Here is a 23,828-nt window from a genome sequence, read left to right on the forward strand (position 1 = left end):
CATCATATGGTTCATATTTTATGTGTCAGTCCTCTGAGGACACCGCATGTACGTTTGCTCTTAACAGTCTTCAGGTCAGTGAAGTACAAATGTGCAGACCCCTGCAGACCTCATGTTTTATGTTCTTTTACATGAGTCTTGTTCGCTATGTGATGTAATGTGGTACACGGCTTGTCTGTGGTTCAGTTTGGGAAATGACAAACTGTAAATAAGATGTAGTGTGTTGAAAGACAAGCATATGATTCAGTACGGTGTGAGTCAAGCTTGTGATGCAGTGTGACATGAATTAGTACGGATCATAACAGCTGATAAGGTGATGGCAGTAAGGGCTTCTGAAATAAAGGGCCATAAAAAAGGCATGAAGTAACCTCAGTTGATCTGGTCTTCATTTGGGGCAATGTGTTAGGCAATATCCATTATCATACATAACACATACATAACTCCTAACACAAGGATGCAAGCATTCCCACAGAGTGCAGGAGGACATTAGTGCCATAGCCTTCAACAGTCACATACACATTGTTCGCCTTCAGCTGAGGATGTATTGCTCTAGGCCATAAACCAGAGGCCTTGGGCAGTGACAGAGAGAGCTGTGTGTGAGTCTGGGGAGGGAAGGAGAGACAAAGGTTTGGTGCAGGAACAAAGTGGATGTGTGTGTGCATGTGTGTGTGTATTTCAGCACATGTGCTGCAAGTGTTTGTATAAGAGTTTGTGTGTGAGTGTGAGGATCTATGTATGTGCATCCCTATGGTGCTGACGCAGGTGTTGCCATTGACGACAGAGCGGTCACCACAGTGACCCTGAGTGAGATAAGGATGTATCCCCTGAATACCAATCAGATTTCTCCTGGGACATACAGCGACCAATCATAGCCATCCATCTAACCTCCAGCCTATCGTGTGCCTCTTGGCAGGATTTAACAAACACATTGAATTAGACATTGATATGCTGCAACTACAGAACAACTTCTCATCTGCTTGGTTTTGATGATGTAAAAACTCACTTTATACACTCTTGTAAGAACTATTTGAATTATCAGTTAAAGTTGTATCCAATGTTTAAAATTCAAACAGAACAAAGGCTGCAAGCTAAGTCAAGGCTCGTGCTGGGACAGCGTCTCACCATGACGACATGCACTGCACGCCTGTGCTTCTGCCAGTGTTGTTCTTGCTTATTTAACATTTTATGAGCTCCACTTCTGTCCCATCATGCACTTGTGTTGAGTTTGCCTCGGGCTAGAGTTACTGTTGTCACCCCCCAATTTTCTCTGAGCCTAGTTTGGGTACACTCGAGGAGAGTAATGAGATTACAGCCTACATGCAAAAATCAACAGTACACATGCTACAAATGTGCATATGCATGTAATATGTGAATTTTATGTGTGTAGGTGCACGAGAGCGGTTTTACAAGAAAATAAACTGTATACACCCACCCAAAATGTATTTCTATTCTGACCTACTTCAAAGAAGCATTTGCAGGCTGGCTTTTTTTTTTTTTAATCTATTTTTTTTTCTTTTGTATCTGACCTTTATCGAACTATTGTTTGGTTCAAATGAAAACCTGTATAATTAATTTTATTTTAAAAAAGTTCTCCCAACGGTTATAATTGTGCTGCTTATGACTCATTTTTTTAGAATAAAGAAACCTTTTTATTCCATGCAAAGAGAACAAATATTTGCATGCTGCTTATTTCAAAAACAATGTGTGCTGGTTATCAACAACAACTGTTATGTGTTGGGCTGTACAAAGAGACAGGGAGACAAAGAGAAAGAGCTTTACCTTGTTTGGATTTGAAGCTGTAATTATCCACACGCATTGTGCATTGCTCTCGTATTGAATGGGGAAGTTGGGGGATGTAAAGGTTCCTGACGGCCCTTGAAGATTGCTGCCACAGGTTTTGACTGTAAAGGGAAGAAAAACACAATACCATTTTAATTACCTGTAACAGAATACACTGTAAAGGATCAGCAGCAGCTAGTCTTGGCATTTGAGTCATCAAGCGACACAGATTCGATAACATTTATAACTTTTACAACTTTATGGTTTAAATGAAACTTTTGGAAGCATCAAAGTACACCACTTCTGGGTCACAGCATGAATGTAGTTCAAACAATTTAATATGACACTTACACAACGTGAAGAAAAGAGAGAACTGAGTGCCAAAGAGGAACAGAAGGTCAGAAAGATGTTATTGATACAGCCGCAACTCCCTGGATAGCAGCGCTTAATTGGGAGCTATTGGCTGTGAAATACCACAGGATTAGCTAGCATTGACTGATAGAGATGCTCACCAGCAATTTACTCTCCAAATCTATTGAAAGTCAACCGCTTGCAACTAGCTGGAAATAGTGAGATTCATCTCCTTGAGACAAAAATCAAATTTTATTTTTAAAAAAGTAACATTCTGTTTGCTGAGCAAGGCAAAAGTGTACAATTATAGGGCCTTGGTGTAGAACCTCAATCTGAGTGTATAACTGCATGTCAGCACTTGTTAAGTAGAGTCATACAACCTCATAAACCCACACTGCGAAGCTACACTCAGCAGGGTGTTGAGAATGACACATGCTAGCTGTTCGATAATGCGACCAAGCCTTTATTAGGCCGTGTGCTCCAACTGGGTGTGATAGAGAACCTGCTTGTCTGTCCTTGGGTCGTCCTGTTAGAGTTGGGAGGTAATTTTCTGGTTGGTTTGAAGCGGTGTTTGTTCTTTAATTAGTTTGTTGAGCAGTAGGCTGCAGGAATGTGTACAGTTAACAGACACACAAACACACGCACGAACGAACACACACCAAAAGAAAATAAATAAACACAAAATAACAAGAGTGAATGCTTATGTCATCACGATGTGGAAACAAAGATGTGCAACAGCAAGAAACAAAAGCACATATGTATTTGATACACAAGTAGCACACTTATGTGTTTGTATATTAAAACAACAAGTCACACATGCTCAACATGAAAACACAACACACTGAAACACACTCCTGCTGCTTTTGTGACAGAAAAAAAACACACTGAGGCTTTAAAAGAAAAACACCTCAGTACGTTTGTGTGTGTTGTTGTTTGTGTAATGGGGTGTGTCTGCAAGGTGCTGTAAGTGAGTGTAAGAACAAGTTCAAGACCCCTCAGAGACAACCCTATATCTCTCCCGTCTGTCTCTGCCTGCAACTGTGTGTTTCCCCGTCTTTGGCTCTCCTGGATCACTGCCTGAGTTCCCCCTGACTGAACCCAGTTGTTGCTTGTTTCACTAATTCTAAATGCATCTTCACTTGACCTTCTCGTGTTCAGCTCGCTGCAATTTATAAACTGATAGACACAAAGACACAAAGAGATGGAATGTGTGTGTGCGTGTGTGTGTGTGTGTGTGTGTGTGTGTGTGTGTGTGTGCGTGTGTGCGTGTGTGCGTGTGTTTTTCTGTGCGCTTTGGCTTGCACATGAGGGATGATTTATATACACGTCTCCAAGAGTGTGTGCGTCACTGTTAGAGTGTGTGTATGTGTGGGTGATGACAGCTCAATCAGCGCTGGCCAGAATGAATGGCCAGCCCCACGCCGTGCCAACAGCAGAATGGGCACAATGTTGCTATAGCGATAATGCAGGGAGAGTTATCACAAGAATTACCAGAGGAGCTTACATGTCATAATTTAGATTAAACCCCCTCCGTATCTGTGTCTGTCTTCGCCTCTCTGTCTATCCATCTTTCTTTTTATACACTGTCCTGTCTCTCTGGACTCATGTCTTCTTATTGGTTGACTACACTTAATAACCATAGATGTAGTCTACCCATTTGTGTCCAACAGAGAGTTTTGAAGTCTATTGCTGGCAGGTGCCAAATTGGAAAAGCTGACTAAAACACATTTTAGTTACAATGAGGCAAAGAGGTGTAGCTGAGCTGGGCCTTCAGCCTCCTTAGCTAACAGCTACAGGATGCTCATCTGTCTTGTGTCAGCCATGGCCTCACAAAACCCTTGATCAAAACTTATAAGTTTGATAACTTAAAGGATGGTAAGTTTGAACAAAGTGTGTATGGATAGAGATATAAGATTTTTGCAGCAAAGATTGTCTGTTCTGAATTTCTGTGGTTTCTTGGGTTTCTGCAGCCAGCCTCAAGAGGACACCAGATGAACTGCAGCAACTTCATTTTATTGCTAATCTACTGCCAAAGTTAAAAAAGTGGAGTTAGACTTTGCTACTTACCCGGCAACAATCATAACATGCTCCAATGTTTCATAAATAAATCATTAAAAAAAACATAAAAAAATAATCTTATCCTGAAAGGTTCTTTCGTGTATAGTGTTTACTGATAGAGTGATGTACCAGCTGTATCAAACCCTAGCTCTGCATCATTTCTTTAACATTTATTTGTTAAAATCATGGCACCATAGGGGGGCATTTAACTAAATGTAGACCATGAACTGACATCCTGCCACCTGAAACGATAAATTATCTTTTCCTTGTGTATGCTGCTGAATCACAAAAAATGTATAAGATATCTAAGAACAAAGATGAAAGATTTATTGGTCTAAACCCAAATCAGATAGATAGACAGATAGATAAAATACTTTATTAATCCCCGAAGGGAAATTCATGAATCAAAACAAAGATACAAAATCAAAACAAGATACAAGTTCTATCTCAGCTAAATCCAATAATTGGAGAGCTTTTTGAAGAATTTAACAAGTAAATAACAGGAAAAACTTCATTGAAACAAAAAGAAACCTTGAGTAGAACCAGACTTATGTTTGACAATCATCTGCTGAGACTGTGTTGAGGTTGAACAGAGGTGAAATAACATTTTATTAACCTTAACTGGTTGAGACCTGTTTATGCTTATGGAAAGTGTCCTGGAATAATATCTGTTATGATTTGGCACAATATAAATTAAGTTTAATTAAATAAATATAGATTGAGGTATAGAGAGAAATGGAAACTACCGTTTGAACAGTGAGTTTCAGAGTTCTTTTTCCTCTGTCAACCCGATGTGTCCATTTTTTTTGGTTTAGTTCCCAAGCTTATAAATAGAATTTCCTTTTATTTATTTTGCTAGCTAAACCAGTAACAAATGGTGGATTTATCTGAGGTTTAAATAAAAGAAAAGAAATAAAAAAAAAAATCTGTTGACACAGCGAGAAAAGGTGAAAAAAAAAAAAAAGAAAAAGAAAAAAGAAAACAATTTGACCATAACAAAATCCAAACACAAAGCAATAAAGTAATAAGACCGTAAGTTGATGTGTTGAGGTGTAGAAGCAGATGTTAACACTCTTTGGTTAATTACTGAGGCTGACATCTTTGACATTATGAATAATCATTGAATCTATTTTCAGTACCATATGTTGCAACTGGAAAAAACAGTCCTGTGTTTCCACCTTTTTCACCTTCTGAAAGCCTATCTCTATTTTCTCCCCCTAATCTTTATTCAGACTGACACATGATGTGTAGGGCTTGAAGCCAAAAGGGCCACACTATCATTAAAACGATAATGAATTCTAGATCAAATTAAAAATTTTGATGAGGTCTATCTGTTACTAAATTCATATTGTCTGAATCACAAGCTAGATTAACTGAATGCTTTTGACAGGAAGCGCTGTGAGACTGTTTGTATATGAGTGTGTTTGTGTAAGAGTACAACAACCCATCCGCATGAGTGTTTATGTATTCAGAACATCTAGATTCCCTGAGGATTTGCGCTTTCTCGCTCTCACTCTAACACAAACATATACACTCACGGAAACCATTGGGATGCAGACCAACATTAAATGATGTTTCAGACAAGGATCACACTGCCAAAGTCTGCTCTGGAGCTCAAACGCCCTTGCTCACACTCCTCCAAAGTTTTGTTTTATGGCTTCGGAGCTAAACTATCCTATCCCATGAGCTCCAGCAAGGTTGCAGGGGAAAATATTTTCTTAGCCTAAAGTTTAACACTCTTCAGCTTCATGATGTTTTGACTTGATCCTCCATTCGAGCGTAGCAGATTCTCATAACTGTTGCCTTCAGTTTGATCTCGGCCTCACTCTCAAGGTCCATAACTGCTGCTTTCTCAGCACGGTGGCCTTTTGCGGTTAGTGAGTCGTCCTCTCTGTGGAGGGCTCGGGTTCAATCATCCATACAAAGGTACCTGCTGGAGCATACCAAGGACGCTTAACCCCTACCTGTTCCAGATTATCTGCCTGACCCTGCATCCTGAACAGAGAGCGTGAAGAGACTTTTGGGACGAGGGGATAGAATATGAAACAAAATCGAACAATATGGATGAATTTTTAGATGTATGCTGCGCTTACTTTGGTTTCAGAATCCCCAAGAAACACTTTTGTCTTTGGCCCCGCTGGATTTACAACTGTAGTATGCTTTCACCTTGAGTTTGCAGGACAAGATGGCAAAACCAAGAACCTCATCATTATTTGACAGTAAGGGCCAGGAGCATCATTATAAAAAGTAAATAAATAAAAAAGATTAAAAAATGATAATAATAATAAAAAATAAATACATAAAAATAAATAAAAGTTTTCAAATCATTGTATCATCTTTGACCTCCTGGTTTCTGTTATCAAACGTTTTTCAGTTTAGCATATTACATTTTTATGGAAATAAGATTTTCCCAAAACTACAGAATATATTTTAACCTATTAACTGCATACTTTCGAAATGAGTCTGGGATCATAGTGTTAGATCAGATGAGAGATCAGAAGCTTTATCAGGATGGCTGAACATGCTGTCTTAACAGGCTGCCTGCAGGAGCAGATAGATTGACCAATGGACAGAGAGAATGATTGATGACATCATTAAGCTGGCACACAGTGTTCCTATGGCCCTCATTCTGGTTAGGGCTCTAATAGGTACACACACACACACACACACACACACACACACACACACACACACACACACACACACACACACACACACACACACACACACACACACACACACACACACTCACACAGCACAGAAAACCTCATACAGGGATGTTTTTTTGGCATTTTTCTTATGCCCCTCCCTCCCCACTGCCCTTCTTCCTTTCTCCTTTTTTTCTTTTCTTTTTTTTTTTTTTATCTTACAATTTTTTAATCTGAAGTTTTCTTTGTCATCTGTCATCTTTTCACTGTTTCCTTCCCTCCTTTATTCCTTTCTTTGTCTTTTTTTACTTCTTTAATCTGTGAAAGCAACATATGATGATATGTGTGTATATCCACTTAATGTGTAACACCTTCACTCAGTTTTCAACTGAGCCCCCTAGAGTTCACACACACACACACACACACACACACACACACACACACGCACACACACACACACACACTCTCTCACACACACACACACACACACACACACACACACACACACACACACACACACACACACACACACACACACACACACACACACACACACACACACACACACACACACACACACACACAGAGGAGCAGAGAGTTGGCTTGGTGGCCTTGCCATCTGTCCATTAATCAAGGTGCCACATGGACTCCCTCTCCCACTCCCTGTCCGTCCCTCTCATAAACTATCGTGGATGTGGACAGAAGGACATTGCCATTTATTGGCTGTTTTTGTTGCTTATTTTGATTTAGATTTTAATTGTTCAATTGCAGCTAATAAAGTAACCCCCACATCCTCCCCTCTCTGTGCCTTTTATTATTTATCTAGACCCCTCGGTCGGTTCACTGTTTTGACATAAAGGGCAAATCTTCAAGATATGTTCACTTTGTTTTCCTCTAATGTTCCAAAAGCCACATTTAGCTGTAGCAAGTGTTGTGACAGAGCTGACCCCTTAATAAGTGAGCAGGCTTGACGCTTTCTGACAGATTGCCTGTCTCTGGATGTAATTCATGAGTTTCCACTTGAGCTTTTGGCTGGTGTGGGATGGAAAGGTCAAACTTGAGTAGCATTCATCTAGAGACAGACTTTCTCCTGCTCCTATTTTGTCCAACAGGATGGAAAAACAAACAAAAAACAGGCATAATGAGAAAACTAGAATTTAGAGGACTCTGCTTTGACTCATATTGTCACAAAAACACATTGGGACTGAACAGATCCTCTTAGATAGCTTACCTGCTGAACTCATTCCAGTATTAAATTTATCTTCCAGTGCCTGCACAGCCAGCTGAGGTGCAAACAGAAGCACAGCAGCTTCTGTGTCTGTTCAATGATTTTGTGGCTTAAAATCAACATGCATGTTCCAAGGTGGATTTGGCGCTGCAGATCAGGTGGTGTTTATGCAGATGCAGCACAATATTTTCTGTTGGCTGACACAATTTGGAAGAAAAGAGCACCGGCATTTCCACCAGCTCCGTCCATCTCTTCAAACACTGTGGGTAACCTCATTATATTTTCTATCAAAACAGGTACTCAACCTTCTGTTTCTTTCAACACCCTGCTAAGCCTCGTGGGTAACATGTTTTCACAGAGAATATTGCTCAGAGTATTCCCTTCAGTAAACAGAAAAATAGTTTACTGACAATGAAACTGGAAACGTGTTATTGTGCTTTTTCTTACTGGTGGCAGAGAAGAACTGCAGAATATCTGTTTATTGTGCGAGCCCACCTGTTGATTCATAAGACACCATCTAGCATTGTTGTTTTTGAAAGCTTCAATACACTCACTGGCCACTTCATTCGGCACACTTGTCCAACTGCTCATTAATGCAAATTTCTGATCAGCCAATCTCATGGCAGCAGCTCAGTACATTAAGGCATGTATACATGGTCAAAACGATCTGCTGCAGTTCACAGTGAGTTCCAGAATGGGGGAGAAAGGTGATTTAAGTGACTCTGAGCGGGGCATGGTTGTTGGTGCCAGACAGGCTGGTCTGAGTGTTTCAGAAACTGATGATCTACTGGGATTTTCAAGCACAACCATCTCTAGGGTTTACAGAGAATGGTCCCAAAAAGAGAAAATATCCAGAGAACAGCAGTTCTGTGGGTGAAAATGCCTTGTTGATGCCAGAGGTCAGAGGAGAATGGCCAGGATGGTTGGAGCTGATAGAAAGGCAACAGTAACTCAGATAACCACTGGTTACAACCGAGGTCTGCAGAAGGGCATCTCTCAATGCACAACACGTCCAACCTTGAGGCAGATGGGCTACAGCATCAGAAGACCACACTGGGTGACCCTCCTGGCAGCTAACAACAGGAAACTGGGGCTACAATTCTCACAGGCTCACCAAAACTGGACAATAGAAGATTGGAAAAATGTTGCCTGGTCTGATGAGTCTGGATTTCTGCTCCACATTCAGATGGTAGGGTCAGAATTTGGTGTCAACAACATGAAAGCATGGATCTATCCTGCCTTGTATCAATGGTTCAGGCTGCTGCTGGTGGTGTAACGGTGTGGGGGGTATTTTCTTGGAACACTTTGGGCCCCCTAGTATCAACTGAGCATGGTTTAAACGCCACAGCCTGCCTGAGTATTGTTGCTGACCATGTCCATCCCTTTATGAGTACAGTGTACCCATCTTCTGATGGATACTTCCAGCAGGATAACGCTCCATGTCATAAAGCTGGAATCATCTCAGACTTCTTTCTTGAACATGACAATGAGCTCACTGTACTCAAATGCAGCTGATCAGTCTACTGCAACTGTGTGATGCTGTCATGTCAATATGGACCAAACTCTCTGAGGAATGTTTCCAGTACCTTGTTGAATCTATACCATGAAGGATTGAGGCAGTTCTGAAGGAAAAGGGGGTCCAACCCAGTACTAGCAAGGTGTACCTAATAAAGTAGCTGGTGAGAGAATGTTCCTATTTCAACCGAATTTAAAAAAAGAGAAATTTCTTCCCAATGCTTTCAGTGGCATTGCAACACTGGCAGAATAAAACGGGGAAAAATCTTGTTTGCATCTGCGTATGATAGGACTTTAAATACTAGTCACTGACTGGTCAGAGAAGGTGACAGTGATGAAGGATGGAGGAAAAAAAAAAAAAAGGAGTTAAATTAAGGGCTATGCAACACCTTCTGACGATGGAAAGCTGATTCTCTTCACAGTCTATTAGCTCTGAACTAGCCTCTCTCTCTTTGCCTCCAAGGCATTCATATTTTCAGAAATTCAATATTGGATTTTTGTCCCTAAGGGGGAATGGATTTTTGTGAATAGGTTTAAAAATAGAGAAGAAGTCTCTCTACTCTTTCCTTTCCAGCTAAGCCACCAACACCAATTCACCCTATTTCAAGCATTTCATGTGTATTTGAAGTGCCTACACATGCAGAGTACCATGTTTACTTCTTTTGTCTTCCCTTTTGAGTGATCCTGGCATATAGTTCAGATAAAGCCTCAGCACTGTTTCCAAATAAATTCAAGTGTATCATGAATCTTGTCCTTCAAGCAACCTCGCTGTGTTTATCCTGGGATTTATGGGTTTTTTGAAGATGGATGTCTTTCTGTTTCACCAAAGTAGGGCAGAGATATGCTGCATAACAATGCCAGACTTGTAAACAGTGCTATGATTCTCTTCTATTCCAGAGATACCCGTCTTAAACAGCACTGCCTGTGGATACTTTCACAGCATTTAAAGCTTGAGGTAAATTTGTCTGAGATCAGGACATACTGTATGAGAAATTAAAATCATGAATAATGTTCCTGCTGTTTCTCTTATACTGCAAGGGTTGCATAAATTGAGTTTTATGTACACTGTGTTAGGGCACCACGCTGGAGTAACAGTGCCCTCCATTGTGAGATGCTTTAAATAACAAAGATCAACTCACAGAGAATCACTCGTTACTTAGCAACACCCACGGAGCAGGATGGCGCTCTTTGTCATGGCTTTGTCAAAAAAGTTCCACCCTGAGCTGTGGTTTGTGCTGGGAATGCCAGCGGTCCTGTTTTAAATTCAACAGAACTTAAAAAAATACACACACCTGCGACAGAGAAACTACAGTAGTTTGTTGAGAGCGTCTCCTCCTGCCCACATACTTTCCCTTCAAAGAGCACTGCCGACTGTAGACCAATGGCTCTGTTCTCTGCTGATGGAGGTCATTCTTCTTAACCGTTCCTGCCTCAAGGGACGACATCACTGACTTTTATTGTCATTGCCAGTCTTCCTTTGGGGAAGCTTAGCCCATCATCTCAGGCAGGTAAATGCAAGAGTTGATTGGCTAAATGTTAGCAGCTTTATTAAACCACTCATTACAGCTATTTAGTGATGATGAATCTCTAACAGCCATTAGCAATCTTAGAGAGCCAATCAAAGGGTATCAGCACTAGAATATCTATGATAATTGAGTTAGATAATAAGGTTGATTGGCAGGGACCAATCAGAGCCCAGGAGTGGCAGTCACATCCAAACTGTACTGGCTCAGGTTATTTCCTGCATGCTTGCAAGGACTGGTGCTGTCATGCTGAGATAAAGCTTAATGAAGGTCAGTGCTCTTGTGTGTCCAGTTCAGGAGAGAGGCAGAGTATCAGCCAAGGCTTGAGTCTAGACGGTGTCCTTTACCCACAAAGGAAGAACCCACGGCGCCCTGGCAGCTGTCCTGCTCAGGTGCCTCCAGTCACATATTGTTCCACTATGAGACTCCAGGGTGTTATTTTATAGCTTAACATGTACCACCTTGAAACATGTCCCTGGACCTCATTATCATTCTCAAACTGATTTCAAGACTTGTACTTGAGAAAAGGCCAATACCTTTATCCTTCTGATCCACAGAAATAAAGGATAACACTGGATAGATAATATTGATTGGCATCATTTTGGTAACTTAGACTGAGGTCAAACTTTCTGCTGGTACCTCAGTGTCGTGGCTTCTTATCGATTACTGTAACTCTTTAATATTTTGGGGTTAGATGAATACTGTAGAGGACAACTTCAATAACACCCGCACTGGCCAAAGTTTAGAGGACTGATATTCATGCTGGAAAAAGTATGAGAAAAGTAGAGAATACAAAACAGGCGAGAAAGGAAAGAAAGGAAAGATGAAAACAGGAAAGTAGAAACCAATGGCTGTAGTATAAAGAAAAGGTGGTCAGAAAAATAATTAAAAGATAAGAAAAAAGAAGTGATGAAAGAAAATGAAGGAAGGAAATGAGGTCAGAGTTAAGACTCAGAAAATGAAAGAAAAGAAAAAAAGAAGAAAGGAATGTAAGAATAAAATAGAGAAAATTAAAAAAAAAACACGTAAAAATAAACCAAAGAAGAAATAAAAAGTAAAAAAGTGATTAAGGTTTAAGATTTAAGATTAAAAAAAAAAAAAAAATGGAGGTGAGAAAAAAAACACAAAATGAGGAGGAAGGGAAAAGGTTTAAAAAAGAAATGATGTTAAAATAGAACTTAAGAAAGAATTAAACAAGGAAATACAGTCAAGAAGAAAGAAAGAAAGAAAGAAAGAAAGAAAGAAAGAAAGAAAGAAAGAAAGAAAGAAAGAAAGAAAGAAAGAAAGAAAGAAAGAAAGAAAGAAAGATATGTTTTGGGGTTTTTAAGGAGAACAAAAAGATGAGGCAACAATAAAATAAAGTCAGAAATTCAGTTGATTAAAAGAAAGGCAAGATGAAAAATGAGCAAAAGAGGAAAGACTAAGAAAGAAAATATCAGAAACAAGTAGAGAGACAAGGAAAACGGCAAAGAAAAAAAGGGAACGCCTACAGAAATAAAAATTAGAAAGGAAGGTTGATAAAAATAAGAAAGGAGAAAGAACTAAGAATGAAGAAAGCAAGTCACAAAAAAGGGAAAAAAATAAAAAAGGGTATAATGACAAAAAAATTAGTGAAATAAATCAAATTTGAATTTTTAAATAGAAAAGGGGGTAAAAACTCAAGTCAAAATTGAAATTCAGCAAGAAAAACACAGAAACAATGAAATAAAGAAATAAAAAGGATATCTAGAAAAAAAAGAGCAAGCCAGGAAATGGGACAGAAATGATCACCCCACCCAGGCACTTATAGAAATCAAAGCAAACTTATTATCAAAGTGTAATTGGATTCATGTTTTCTACAGGTTGCTGCTACGGTGAAATTAAAATGGTTGAGTTTAACATTTGCATCAATGAGTTATCTTCCTGAAACTTTAAATCAGTTTCCAAAACTATAATTTCCTGGATACTTTTTAAGTAGTGATCATATGCTAATGTTTCATGATGGATGGGGTGAGTTTAACTTTCACAGAGGCTATAATTTTAGCCGAGAGTAGGTGTGACATTTTTCAGCTTTTCCCCGTCCTTCTGCTTTCACTTTCTCCATCTCCAAATTATTCTTACTTCCGGATCTGTATCTTTAGTAATTAGTTGGATGTTAAAATAGCTCTCTTGGTCTGTCTTTCTCTTTCATCTCACAAGCTCACACATACACAGACCCTCATTCGGTGAATATTGGTTTTTATGTTAAAGTATGTGTCTCCGGCCACAGTCTGAAGCCTAGTGAAGGGAGACATGACAAACGACTTTGGCATTTAACACGACAGCCGGCCTCTCTCCCAGTCTCACCCCCTCTGTGCATGACTGTGTGTGCATATGTATGTGTGTGTTGCGAGTTGGAGACTGCAAGCAGTGCCAGCTGTGAAAGTGGAACAAGTGAGGGAAGCTGAAGAATGAATGTCTGAAGCGTGTTAATTATCAGAGCACTTAGAGGAATGATGAAGAGCGCACGACTGTCCCCGTGTAAATACAGCCATAAAATATGTATGTTGCTTTCACTGAACTGAATGTACGAGCAAGTCTTTATATAATTTTGAAATTGCTTTGTTATTTGTGTGGTAAATAGAGTAATAATGCTGAGACTAGGCGCTTGTTGCAGTTGTGTTATATGGAATATATTGTGTTGATGATGGAGGGTGTAATTTAAGGCGCTGAAAAATTGCTAACAAACCTCTCCCGTAATGAAAGCATCAAAACTGCAGCACGCTATTTTGGTGCTTCACTGTGAAAATCAGATTGTGAATTGCTTGGTTTTATAATTTTGTACCCAGTCACTCAGTAGAGTCATTTTGTTCTCTACATCAAAGCTCCTGTGAGGAACTTACAGGTTATGTTGTTTCTGGCGCCCCCTGTGGACAGAGCAGCCCCTCTTCAACAGCATGCTGTATCACTTTTTTTTTTTCTTTCTTACACTTATGCCAGTTCTTACCTTTACAGACCGGTCTGTGGTCGCTCCAGGCGGCAAAGACTTCAGCCACTCGCTGGCAGCTGATGGTTTTGCTCCCCTGAAGAACGTAGTCTTCACCACAGCTGAACTGCACCACACTACCAATGCTGGGTACAAACACACAAAGCAATACTCAAGTTAGACAAGAAATGAGATCTACAGAAAATAAACCTGAATTCAAACATACAATTGAAGGTCTCCAAGTTTAAGTTTGTGAAAATAAAAAGTGTACCTGTAATCATTGCCATGACGTTTTCCATTCTCTGGCTCGCCTGGGTCAGGGCAAGAGTTAGATGCTTGTCTCACCCCGCCTTCGTTCACTACACAGAGAGACAGACAGATGAAGAGGTGTGGGCAGACAGTTAAAATAAAACTAGACTTGTCCCACAGGGCAAACCCTCCCTTTGAAAACAGCGAATTGACTAAATTCATGTTTTTAACATGGCCTGAATAACCAATCCTTACAATAAATGAGGATACTTGTAAATTTGGTGCAGCCATTATACAAAAAATTGCTGCAAAATCAACATCTGAGAGCAGCTTCACTGCACCCTGGCGTGAATTGAAACTGTCTGACTCAGTCATTCTATTGAGAGCATTAAGCACAGAACTTCTAAAGGTAATTTCCAGCCCTTGACTTTGAGTTTTGGAATCCTGCCTGCCTCGTCACGTATCCACTTTACGCAGCAGGAGACAAGTGGAAGGTGGAAACAGGTTAGGCAGACAAGGCTATAAAGAGCAGGAGGGGTTAGACGTCGGGAAAGCAGACAGGAAGCACGTGGTGCACTGGATACAATCTTAATTCTCTCAAACATGAGAGCTAATCTTGACGGTAATACTCTATTACACAAGTTACACAACAGAGAAGAGCAGGAAGAGTACGATCACACTGCAACTTCATAACAAAGATGCTTCTGACTGTTTTTTTTTTGTTTCGAGTTATTATATAGTCGTTTACAGTGCATCAAATAAGTCTCTTTTATATAGCTTTCCACACTTTTTGCGACTACTTGTTTGCAAGTTTACATTTTTTTTCCTGTCACTTAGTCTCCCCTGATTCCTTCTCCATATAAATAAGCCTACAGCTATTTTTTATTGGCTTTCCTTTAAACACACTTCAGTGTAGAATTTGTATTTTCTGTGAATCATTGCAGTTTGCAGCCTTTTCCTCCCTCTCGAGCATTTGAAAGTTTAAAACTTTCAAGACTTATAGCTGCCAGGTTAGCTTGGCAGTGAGTATAAGTGTGTGTCTGTCTGTGTTTATGTGTGGATGAACAAGGAATAAGGCAGATTGCTTTTGTGATTTTCATTTGAACTCCAAAGAAACAAAGCTGTGCACACAACAAAGCTAAAGCGTTTATAACATCTCAGTGTGCATTAATGCTTTTTCATCTACATTTGACCCCATATGCTCTGTTCTCCTGCTCCCCTTTTTGGAACAAAGAGAGTAAAATTACCTGAATACTCTTTAACTCCCTCTCGTTTTTCATCTGCACCAATGACTGTAAAATTAGGCCAGTGTGAGGGTTTCTATTTGTTTTCTCGGTTGTTTATCCTTCACTAATGTGTGATGTGGGTAAATTATTACCAGAGGGGGAAGAAATGATGTGTTTATTTGCTGCAGCTATACAGCGAACAAAATACCCCACGGTGTATTTAGATTCTCAGAAGCATGCGCTGATGTTCAGATGAGATGGAAACGCAGCTTATCAGGAACCAAATTCGGCTTATTTCAGACGGGGCTCTGATCATCACAGGCTTCAAATAATGTTAATAATGCAAAACCACAATTCTGTGTATTTTAAATGAATAAAAGGTACTATCCTCTTACTCTGAATTCTTGCTGATCTTATTTCACTGAGTTCAATCTCTTTACTCTTTTTTCTGGCTTCTTATGTCTGACAGTTTTTATTGTGTTTAAAGCCAATTTTGCTTAACCATAGACTGTGTACAGAGTGGACAGGGTGGCTCTGCCTTTTACAATTCTATGGAACTTAAATACCCCTGTCAAAGGCACTGCCTTTGTGGAGCCAGAGTCTGCGTAGTAGAGGCTATGAGGGACTCAGAGAGAATCTGAGTGGAGCCTGGTGACAATCTTTTTTTTTCCAACCCCCCCCCCCCCCCCCCCCCCCCCCCCCCCCCCCCCCCCAAAATAAAAAAAAAACAAAACAAAACAAAACAAAAAAAACACAAGAACAACAGCTGTCAAACATTGTTCAACGTGCTGTAAGGCCTCATTTTTTACCTCTGATAAGGAGTGAAGACTTTTCAGAAAAAAAAGGGACTTGAATACAAGGCTGCCAAATAATATCTTCAAATCACTACAATAACTGGATGTAAGAAAAAAATTCTAAGAGGTGTTTTGATTTTTTTTAAAGTTTGACCACAGCCCATCTGGAATGACTGGGGAGGTGGAATTTTTGACCTGTACTGCAGCCACCCACCAGGGGGTGCAGTTTTTGTGGCAACCTCACCTCAAGCCGAGCAAGAGGGTGTCCATTTATTTTACAGTCTATGGTATAAAAAAGGTATCTCTGCACAAAGTAGCACACAAAAATGTAAGATAATGGACATGAACTCTTAAGTTATTAAAGTTAAACAAATAGGACCAATAAAACCCTTTGAAACTACTTAATATCACATTTCTGATTTGGAAAGAAGATTCTAAGCGTTGTGGTTTAAAGATAACACAAAAAAGGTTTTATTTTAGAGGCTTTATTGATGTGTTTTGCTTTGGCAGGAGTTACAAAACACATTCTGAAAAAAAGCTTAATTTGAATCCTTTTAACAACAATGCAGACTCCAGAGAACTCCAACAAGGCGAGCAATAACACTGCCCATCTCTAATTTCTCACTATCACCCAGGCTGTTCGGACTATCAGACTAACATGCATGTACATGTTCAATCCCTATCAACAAACCCAGCAGGTGGTTGGTGAATGTGTGTGTGTGTGTGTGTGTGAGTGTGTGTGTGTGTGAGAGTGTGTTTGCATTTGTGTGTGTTTGAGTAGATAGTTTGTTGCTTTGTTGGAGCGGCTAATTTGACCATCTGGACTATTAACACCATAACAGAGGGACTGGTAACAGTATCAGTTTCGTGTGAACACACTCGCACATGCACACACAAACCACACAGAAGTATCAAACTTATAAACATACATACACAGACAGACATGCAGAAGCTTGCAAACATAGCAAATCACGGACAGAATCATATTCATTTAGCACATATGTGAAGTCCTTGTGCTTCACTGGAGAGGTGAATCAGTCAAAGCAAAGCAAATTAAAACAGGAACCAATCAGAGCCAGACTAATTAACACAAACTAAAATCTGTGCATTCAAATCTCAACCATGACTCCCCAACCTGTCAGGAAACTGGATAGAAATGTGATGAGCTCTGTCCCCGCTGAGCTTGGCTCCTTCCACAAAGTATTTAAGACATTCACACATGAGCAGACGCACAAGCAAAGCAAATAAATCAGTATTCAAAAATGCATTACCAGCAGGCATGCAAAGCAAATAATGTGGACAACCTACTTCCCTGTGTGTATCGTTTTGTAGTCATTAAAATGTGTCCTAGCTTTACTGCATATATATGTGCTAGCATATGTTCTTTAATGCAGACATATTAATATGCATGTTTTCTGTTTATGCATTTATGAACCTCTGGGTTTACAATTAATGTGTTAGGATGTTGTGAGTTAAGTAGGAGGCAAACATTAAAGTGCATAAATATCCTCCTCATTATCATTGTAATGTGTATAGAGGGAGTAGTAGAGGTATTATAAAGACAAAAAGAAATGAGAAAGAGATAAAGAGGGAGCTGGTTGTGAAATAAGTCGGTAATATGTGAGCTTTAGTGTGTGAAGTTTCAGTAACAGAGGTGCAGCATCTTTTTTTTTTTACTTTGGGAAAGATTTTTATCCTTTTCATCCTTTCTGTACAAAGTATTTTAAAGTCGGAGTTTTCAAATGACCAGAATAAAATAAAGTTAATGTGGCTCTTTTGCATAACAGTGCATCAAATGACTTGCGCACCAGTAGCACCTTTAAACTTGGGGGTTCTAATTAAAGAGTTGGACTCCAAAGACGCTCATTTTCACATTATGAAAAGGAAATTGTGATATTTCTAGAAGAAGAGCAGTAAATGAATTGGGAGATTTTTTTGGAAACTATTAATGTTGACTCCTTTGATTTTACCAATCAGAATACATTTGAAATAAAAGAGCCACACATTTGCTTTAACTTGCTGTTAACTGTGGGGTAGGTAAAGGTTCAAAAACTCAAACTCTTCTTGATGTGAGTCACATAGGAGGTACAATACATTTCTTGTTTGAACATTTACTTAAAACTCAACTGGTAATCTAATGGCTAAACTGGTGTGTGTGATACCAAAAAGAAAGTTTGTCAAGTGTATTATCAGAGAGGACAACAGTAAAGAAGAATAAAGGATATAAAGAGAATAGACAGAGCAGGCACTGAAAAATTGACGACAGCCGTTTCACATTATCTGAACAAACTCAAAGTGGGATAAAGCTTATCAAGACAAGCCATGAGTCAATTTATCACAGCAAGCGTGCATAAACCAAGACACATAAACAAAACATTAAAGGACAAAATCACAGCAGGCAAGCTGGGTGCAAAAACATGCTTCTAAAAAGGCTGCTGCACTTTTTTACATTTTTTTTTGTACCAGAAAATGTTACAGTTTTGAGACTTAAGTTTTAGCACAATATAAGTACTCAAGTGTTGCATGTTTCTGTGACGAGGCACAAAAGTGTAGATGCTAACAGCCTTTTTAGAAGACACAAAAGAGAAACAGGAAATACAAAAAAAACTTAAAACAATGCAAACTAAGCCATCACATGTTAGTTCATTAGCTAAAGCAACATTAAGATTTGAACTCACATATTGAAAACTTGTTGCTGGAGTCTTTGCCAGGGAATAATTTAACGCCCCGCGATTTAAAATCTACTGATCGCTTCACTGCAGAGGAAGAACAAAACACAGAAAAGAAGAAAATCAGGAAACATATTGGATAAAGTGGACTAGAAAGCAGCCTTTTTTTCAGGATGGCAGATTCTTCTCTCTCACAGAGCTGAGAGAGAGAAGAGTATAGTGGAAAAGGAAAATAACAAAGGCAAACCAAATTTCAATATGACAAAAGAGATTGCATTAGAGCCAGAGAGAAAGACAGAAGCAGACAGAAGAAAGACAGCAGATATGATTTTAACAATAGCATCATTTAGCACCAATTGTTCAAAAAAGGCTTAATTTTTCTGTCTCTGTCACTCGTAGAAATATATCATGTGTTAGGATTTAACTGAAAGCTGCGACATACTCTGAACAACGGGCTGGTTAAGACGAAACAACAGCTTTAATCAAAATGACAGTGATGCAGCTATGTAATCAAAGCATTCAGATAATGGTATGTTAGAAAATGAACCATTGCTTTAATCAGAGAACACTGACGATGTGAGGAGACAAAGTGACGGGGGGATTCCTGTCAGCATGAGGTCTGTTTTCCAAAATCACTTCATTACAGAGTAAGCAATGTTATTACTTAGTGTTACTTCATCTAATAGATAGAGTCTGGATGGAAAAATGTATTTTATACATTCAGGTTCCCTTGGAGTAAGAAAAAAATCCTATAAATTAGTTATTCCATAAATATGTATACCATAACCATAAACATTGTGCTGTATGACTGAGTGCGGTGTCATGTATGCCTGACAAAGTGGATGACAGCCCTCGATCTCCTAACGACCAAACTGATCCAGTGAATGGTGACAAATGGCTGCTGAGTTAATGTGCTACAATTATCCAGTAGCTACACACGTGCTCATACATCAATAACGTTATATTTGACATGATTAAATTAAATCATGTGCATTTTATGTTGCCTTAATGTTGCTTTATGCATGCACATATGTTAGTGGTTCTCTACTCACCACACTTGCATTAAAACAAGTTGATTAACAAGCTAAAGATTAATCTATTGTACACAGGGTGAACATTAGCTTCTTTCGTTCATCATTGTGTTACTTACCAACATGATAAGTGCATGTTGGAGAAATTGTATGTGTAAGCATGGCAAGAGACACCAACCCCCATTCTGTACTATTTAATTTGAATGAAAAATGTGTCGCTGGTTATTAATTTATCTTGAACTGTAGCGTTTAAAATGAACACACTTGCTTCGAATGGCCATTTCTCCACATACATCCTGTAGCCACTATCCTAATGACACATACTGCTGTAGATCACAGTGTGGGACAAACAGAAAACACATTTGCACATTATCACCATGAGTCAAGGTACAATATGTTTGACATGGCTGATTTATTGTATTGGATTTCAACACTGTCCATACATGACACAAAGCAATTACCTACATAAGACTGACGCAGTACATTAAACTAGACGATATTTATATACAGCAATCGCTGACCTCAACTGTACAATACATTGATGTGCATGTATGTGATGTCAACCATCTGTTCCTGAGTTATAAAGCCTTATGTTTTTAGGTGCCATATTGGAGATAATGAACTTAACCTGGCTGGGATTCATGAGATGTGTTAGTGTACCTTTGCCAACAGCTAGTGTGCACACCTGTTGATCAGATCAGCTGTGCCTCTGAATGAGCAAACTCACCTTGATATCTTTAAAACTACTGAGTTATAGGAAAATGATCCCTAGTATCGTGTGTGTAGTAAATTGTTTTTTTTTGTTTTGTTTTGTTTTGTTTTGTATTTCGTACTAGACTGCAACACTATTGTGTTTTATTTTATCTGTATATTTATTTTTACCTTAAAACTCAGCCTTCTTGAATTAGTGTGCTAATGCTCTCTATAGCTTCCTAAGCCTGCTTCAAGTGGGCACTTGATGAACAGCAGTTTTTTGCACTTTCTTATTGGCTTCATTTCTTGCAGCCGGAGGATGCTGTTTGGTGATACCCTGATTTTTTTTTTTTTTTTAAAGAGCAGCAGGTGCTTTTGAGTTCTTAAGTTCTCAAACTACAGCAAGTAATAACTCTGCAGCACTTGATGGTTTTTGGGACGCATTCAATGTGTGGAGAGAAGGGGTAACAAAATGTCTGATTTCCCAGTTATTGAAATTGATTTTAAAAACCTGCAGGCAAAAGATAGATAGAGCAGAATGGAATTGGTGGAAAATTATTTTCAAGTTTACAGAAAAACTGACTGATTTGCTGAGTTTGGCCAACATCAGTAAAGAATGGACCACTAGTTTTAAGTCCAGCTTGCAGGTCAATGTCCACACCCTCAGGTTTTTTTTATGCATTTCTCTGTTTGAGTGGTGACAGACCAGTTTAACCAGAAGGCCTACAATTTCCTGTTAACAAAATCAATATACTGCCAAACTGTGCAATAGTACTTTGAGATGCCATTGTCATCTGTGCTTGTTCACATCAGGGTAGCAGAGCATGATATTGTGACAGTAGCCATCAATCAGAGCCATAGTCCTGGGTAGAGGTTGGTGGCATTTTGTCTCTAAAATAGTCAAATTATTTAATTGATGAGTAATGCTGATGTGAGAGTGACAGCACTTTATCACACAGCCTTCTACACAAAAGCATCCCTTATTAAAAAAGTTAAACACATATTTGTCAGCAATTACATCAAGTTTTTGTACTTCTGTTCATTTCTGTGTTTGATAAACAGAACATGGGTAATCAGCTCAACCAGATACAACAGTTAATCTAACCTGTCACTTTGCAGTTCACAACATCACCTCAAGTCCCACACAGTTTATTTATTTTCATGGCCTCTTCCAAGAACTGTGTTGATCAACATTACTGCCACTTCCAATGACTTGATGTTAAACATTGCTCAGTTAAACATCACTCAGTGAAATAACTGTGAGCTATGTGAGGCTAGCATCGCCTGGAGTGAATTCTAATCTTGACATTGATTTCGTTTGATGTCTTGTCGTGTGCAATTATCTTTGCAACTCTTTTGAACGCAGGAAAGTCCTCAAATTCTAAGCAGTGCATCTGGATTGGTTTAGAATGTGTCTTTTTATTAGAGATTAAGGAGGTGAGGTTAAGTCCACATAAAACATGTTGGTCTTTCAGATGGTTTAAATCAAAGCTAATTCAAAATAAATAAGTTATGTTCTGGTTTTAAAGGTTTATATCTTGATACGCTTTAAGTTTGTTAATTTTACATTGTCTTTTAAGATGTGGGAAATAACCCTTATCAAGTACCCCATTTTAATTTTGAGCACATATAGATGAGCTCCCCTTACATCTTTCCTTCTCCACTGATCAGTTTGCTAAGGAGACTTCTGTAACATACCTGTTTAGAGCTGCCTCTCAGTAGAGCACACCTAAATATAAAATGCAAAAACATTTGAACTAACTTCACAGCAATCCACCTACACAAAGAACAAAACTCATATTCCTGAAGCCATGTCACAGCTGTTGAGATTGAGGGAGCAAACACTTGATATGTGATACAGTGGCAGTGTGTTACATAACAGTTGTTTTCACTGCATTTTATGCATAATATTTAAAAGCAGAGATGTATACACCCTCTGCTCACCACTGTATCTCGGGTTCATTTCAGAAAGCAACTTGACACAACAACAAACAGCTGTATGTATAAACACAGCAAAGAAGAAAATGAAACTAAAGTGGAGGTACTACAGTTGCCATCACACTGCACAGAAAATAGAAAGATTGTACACCTCTGGTCCCTCTGCCAATCAGTGGTTTTGCTCTGATCTGTTAAAAACTTTGCACCAATGATAAAACAGAATAATAAGAGGGGAAATAATATTCAGATAACTGTATCAAGGCATTAAGTCTAAACTTGTTCTGGCAAATGTCCCAATAATAATTGAGAGAACATTCATTATCACACTCTTGTTATTTTAGACAACAGGGGAGGATATTAGATGTGCGACAAAGTCTCACTATCAGGTTTGAAGTAATTCCCACCCTCCCATCATAGTAAGGCTGCCAAATCAGGGAATGTGGGCCAAAAAAGGTAAAAGTCAAATTTGTTTATGCCAGAGCACATCCATTCACGGTACAAAGCCCCTGTTAATATGCATCATAAAACCTGTCCAGTGTGAATATGCATCAAAGTTAAATATGCCCATGTTAGTATTCAGGACTACGAGCAGCAGCTCTACTGCAAACAACAGATGGAGGGGCAGCTGCATTAAAGTAAACCATATTAATGAACTAAACTAATGCTTATTTAACAAAACTATATTTGACTCATAAAAGAACTGTGCTCAAGTTGAGCAGTAGGGTGACAGACATTTCAAGACATACAAAGGAAAGGATTGTATGCATTATATATTTGTCTTGCAGACTCTAAGTTTGTTACAGAAAGTTGTAAGTTGAAATCAAAAACTAAAATTTATTTACAAATTCATGACAAAAAGGAGATATCCCTACTCTGTAACTCGAGGCTGATTCCAGCTCCACGACTCTCATATTTTAGTCATACTTGCTCGCAAACACAGCATCTGGATTTCACATTTCAGAATCCTGGTAGTGAGAAACAGAGAAGCTTTCACGTAGGAGGTGATATGATTGAACACAATGGTTATTTGGCTGCAAGTCTCTAAGCAGAGTTTAAATGTACCCACACAGAAAAACAGCGCTGTCGATGTGATTAGGACCAAGGGTTGATTTCCGTGACGTGGTGGAGAATAGTGATGTTAAAGGTTAAACAGGTACAAGGCTTAAAACAACAACAACAACA

The 23,828-nt window shown here is 39.0% G+C and overlaps 1 protein-coding gene across 3 annotated transcripts in view; it reads right to left on the reverse strand.

The window, feature by feature from the left end:
- The window catches only part of LOC141802585 (CUB and sushi domain-containing protein 3-like), a 448,333-nt gene that overhangs the window by 169,039 nt on the left and 255,466 nt on the right, over positions 1-23,828 (reverse strand). For all 3 annotated transcript variants that reach the window (XM_074686127.1, XM_074686129.1, XM_074686128.1), the window contains exons 7-10: positions 18,994-19,071; positions 14,318-14,405; positions 14,068-14,192; positions 1,780-1,901 (exon numbers count right to left, since the gene is read on the reverse strand). In XM_074686127.1, the coding sequence (XP_074542228.1) occupies positions 1,780-1,901; positions 14,068-14,192; positions 14,318-14,405; positions 18,994-19,071 (413 nt within the window). The remainder of the gene's footprint in view (positions 1-1,779; positions 1,902-14,067; positions 14,193-14,317; positions 14,406-18,993; positions 19,072-23,828) is intronic.

The sequence above is a fragment of the Halichoeres trimaculatus genome, unplaced genomic scaffold (assembly GCF_033239565.1).
Source record: "Halichoeres trimaculatus isolate MK-OKI-2021-1 unplaced genomic scaffold, fHalTri1.1 fHalTri1_scaffold_14, whole genome shotgun sequence".
In the NCBI taxonomy this organism is placed as follows: domain Eukaryota; kingdom Metazoa; phylum Chordata; class Actinopteri; order Labriformes; family Labridae; genus Halichoeres; species Halichoeres trimaculatus.